Source organism: Cebus imitator, unplaced genomic scaffold (genome assembly GCF_001604975.1).
Source record: "Cebus imitator isolate Cc_AM_T3 unplaced genomic scaffold, Cebus_imitator-1.0 Scaffold594, whole genome shotgun sequence".
NCBI lineage: Eukaryota > Metazoa > Chordata > Mammalia > Primates > Cebidae > Cebus > Cebus imitator.
In genome coordinates this window covers 170,627-174,335 of record NW_016107909.1, presented here as the reverse complement: position 1 = coordinate 174,335, position 3,709 = coordinate 170,627, and the positions used below count along the sequence as shown (strand labels likewise).

The following is a 3,709-nucleotide window of genomic DNA, read 5'->3' as shown; positions in this document are numbered from 1 at the left end:
AAGATCAAACACCGCATGTTCTCACTCATAGGTGGGTGTTGAACAATGAGAACACATGGACACAGGGAGGGGAGCACTACACATTGGGGTCAGTTGGGAGGAAATAGGGGAGGGACAGTGAGGGGTGGGAAGCTGGGGAGAGATAGCAAGGGGAGTGATGCCAGATGTAGGTGATGGGGAGGAAGGCAGCAAATCACACTGCCACGTGTGTACTTATGCAACAGTCTTGCATGTTCTTCACATGTACCCCAAAACCTAAAATGCAATAAAATAAATAAATGGGAAAAAAATCACAAATGCGTTATTTCAAAATGAACTATTATATTAGTTAATTTTTTCAATGAACAAAAGAAAATTCAAAAGGAAGTTAGTATAATGTAGGAAAAAAAGCATGTGTTTCTAAGTTAGATTTGTCTGGATTCAAATTCAGGGTCCACCACTGATTAGCACGTATCTCAGGCAAATTACTTAATGTTTCTGAGTTTCATTTTTCTTATTAATAACATGAAAAAAGAATAACCTGGTTATATTTTTAAACAAGAATTACAAAAATTATAGGGATAATTTAATCAATTAAGATCTTCATAGACTGTGAATACTTAATGGGTGGTCAACGATTAGAGGCTCCAGGATCTTGAGGAATAATCAGCCAGTGCCTTGTTATTACAACCCATATAAAGAAGCAAACCTCTGGAGTTTGCAGGATATAAGTAATTAGAATTAGTGATTTTATAGATGCATTTCCTAAGTTGTGCTTTTTGCTAGACTAAGCACTTTATATTCACTGTCTTACGTCATCCTCATAGTACCCATCACAGGTAGGTATTATTAGGAGCATTTACAGATAAATAAATTAAAGGTCTTTTCCAGCTTGGAAAGGCCAAACTTGAGACAGAAACCATGGTGTCTGATTCTAACGTCTGTTTTTTTTTTTTTTTCCTTTTTTTTTTTTTTTTAAATCAGACTCTTCACTTCTTTTTGGGGGGTTATGTTGCACTAATAAAGAGACTGTCTATACAGGGAGTTATTTTGTCAGATGTATCATGTAAGTTAAGAGTACAATTCAGAGAGTTGGAGCCTTCCATCTCATTGTTTTGAACCTTGAGGCTACATCAGTTTTCAAGGTATTGGATCTCCTCTTTTAGGTGGAAAATTGACATAGATGGAGAAAATCACTTATGAATGCAAACACACTGAATACTTTTGAAAATTAACCCTTTCATTGCACTCTTAAGTTAGAAAAACAGCCAATTCCTCTGTAATGAACTGAATTATGAATTATTAATTTCTGTCTTTTTTTTTAGGGTGACTCTGGAGGACCACTGGTCAGTTCAGATGCTAGAGATATCTGGTATCTTGCTGGAATAGTAAGCTGGGGAGATGAATGTGCGAAACCCAACAAGCCTGGTGTTTATACCAGAGTTACTGCCTTGCGGGACTGGATTACTTCCAAAACTGGTATCTAAGAGAGTAAAGCCTAATAGAAGAGATCCAATTTTTTTTTGGATGTAGAGGTCATTTTCAGAGATACAGAATTGGAGAAGAAGACTTGCAAATCAACTAGATTTGACTGATCTCACTCACTAAACTGTTTGCTTGCTACATATGTTTTCTTCCCAACTCTGTTCCACACATAAGCATCCTGGTTCTGCCAGATCAACTCTGTGATCCTCTCAGCAATAGTTCAAACTTTATGCACATAGAGAAATAGATAATACAATCTTACATTACAGCCTGCATGCCTTTGTTCTTCAGAAGTTTTGTCGTCAGAGTTTTGACTTGTTGACATAAATTTCTCCTGCATATATACAATTTGAAGCACTCTTTTTCTTCAGTTCCTCAATTCCTCTCATTTTAGTAAATATCCATTTTCAAGGCACAGAACAAGGAGTGAAAGAAAATATAAGAAGAAAAAATCCCCTACAATTTATTGGCACAGGAAAGTATTAGGTGTTTTTCTTTTCCTTAGCGGAATATGGGAAATGATCATATTCATTATGAAAAGTCAAGCAAAGAAATACCGCAGAATATCAATCAGTTCATCATTTAAGAAGTATGGGAACTAAGGAAATCAAGAAAGAAGCCAAGATATAGCTTTATTTTCATTTCCAAACAGCTACTATGATAAATGTGAAGAAGACTCTGTTTTCTTGTGATCTACAATAATGATACAAACTCCATGCAATGTACTTGTTCTAAGCAAGTTATAGCAAATATTTATTTAACAACTTGTTACTGAGTTGTTAGAGACACAGCTTTCAGTAATCTAAGCCACAACAAAGTTAGGACTGGTACCATGACATATGACTTGTTAATGGTGAGATTTCATCAAGTCTTTCTCATTGCACACAGCTACTCATATAAATTTTATATTGTACCATAATTACCTTGAAAATCAATATTAGTGGGAAAAATTTCACTTTATTGACTTGAATAACATTGGAGTATGAACTGATAAAATTTAGGCACTTGGCAAGAATACAAAAACTGACCTGAATTGATAGTGTTAAATATTTTGCATAAACTATTTTTCTTTCATTGAACAAAATGCTCTGAAAAAAAAAAAAAAACTGAGGAAAACCTTGAATTTTAATCAAGGATGCAAGTATGTTTAAAACTACTCTCAGTATTCTGTGAAAAATGAATTCCCCTTGTTTCAGTGTGTTCTGTAGTTGAGCCTCTAGGTGGCACCCACAAGCTGTGGGAAGTTATAGGGAAGTCTGGCATCTAGATGGATTCAAGAAGAATGTGTAGATCTTTAAATAATAATGAGAACTGTACCTGAGTTTAGAGTCTTGCAAAACCAAAAGAATACAATTTAGCTTGGCAAATGGCATTTAAAAATTGATTCGTGTTGATTTACATTATTATTAGTATTTTTCAAATTTCTGGAGATTGGATTCCAAACTAAAACAAAATTTATCATGCATGATTTGAGGAACCGTCTCTGGAAACACACCTGGAGCATGCTAACGACAGCCACCTAGCTCCCTCCCTCCCCCCGTTCCCAGTCTCTAATCCCTGGCAACCACTAATCTGTTCTCTATCTTTATAATTTTTATTGTTTCAAGAATGGTATATAAATGTATTATTCAATATGTTACTTTTCCAGGTTGGCTTTTTCACTCAGCATACTTCCCTTGAGATCTATTCAAGTTGCTGTGTGTGTCAATAGTTCATTCTTTTTTCATTAGTGAGTAGTATTACATGATATTGATGTACCATAGTTTGTTAGCTGTATACCTATTGAAGGGCATTTGGATTTTGGCTGTTACAAATAAAGCTGCTATGAATATTTGTGTGTAAGCTTTTTGTGTGGACATGTTTTTATTTTTCTGAGATTCATGGCATACAGTACAATTGCTAGGTCATATGGTAAGTACATGTTCAGATTTTTAAGAAACAGCCATATTCTTTTTACATGGCTCCTTACTATTTGTAAAACTCTCTATACTTAGAATCTCTGTGTATTTCAGAGGTGTAGATAGATGTGATTTCAACAACTAGACTGTAAACTCCATGGAAGTAGGGACAGTAATGAATTCATTTTTATATCCTTCCCAGTTCATAGGAAAGTATAATATTACTTATGACAGTCATTCTATAGTTATTAAATAAAAAGTAAAGACACTAATAAAGCAAACAATTATATGTAGAATAAAAAAGAAGAAATGACTTTGGGTAGAAAGGAATGAACAGGATTTTCTTT

General features: G+C 34.5%; 1 protein-coding gene across 1 annotated transcript in view; it reads left to right on the top strand.

Moving 5' to 3' along the window:
- Positions 1 to 2,798, top strand: part of LOC108294651 (transmembrane protease serine 11E) — a 62,062-nt gene extending 59,264 nt beyond the window's left edge. The window contains exon 10 of the mRNA XM_017516577.2: positions 1,305 to 2,798. Within this exon, the coding sequence (XP_017372066.1) occupies positions 1,305 to 1,466 (162 nt within the window). The 3' untranslated portion in view covers positions 1,467 to 2,798. The remainder of the gene's footprint in view (positions 1 to 1,304) is intronic.
- The last annotated feature ends 911 nt before the right edge of the window (positions 2,799 to 3,709 follow it).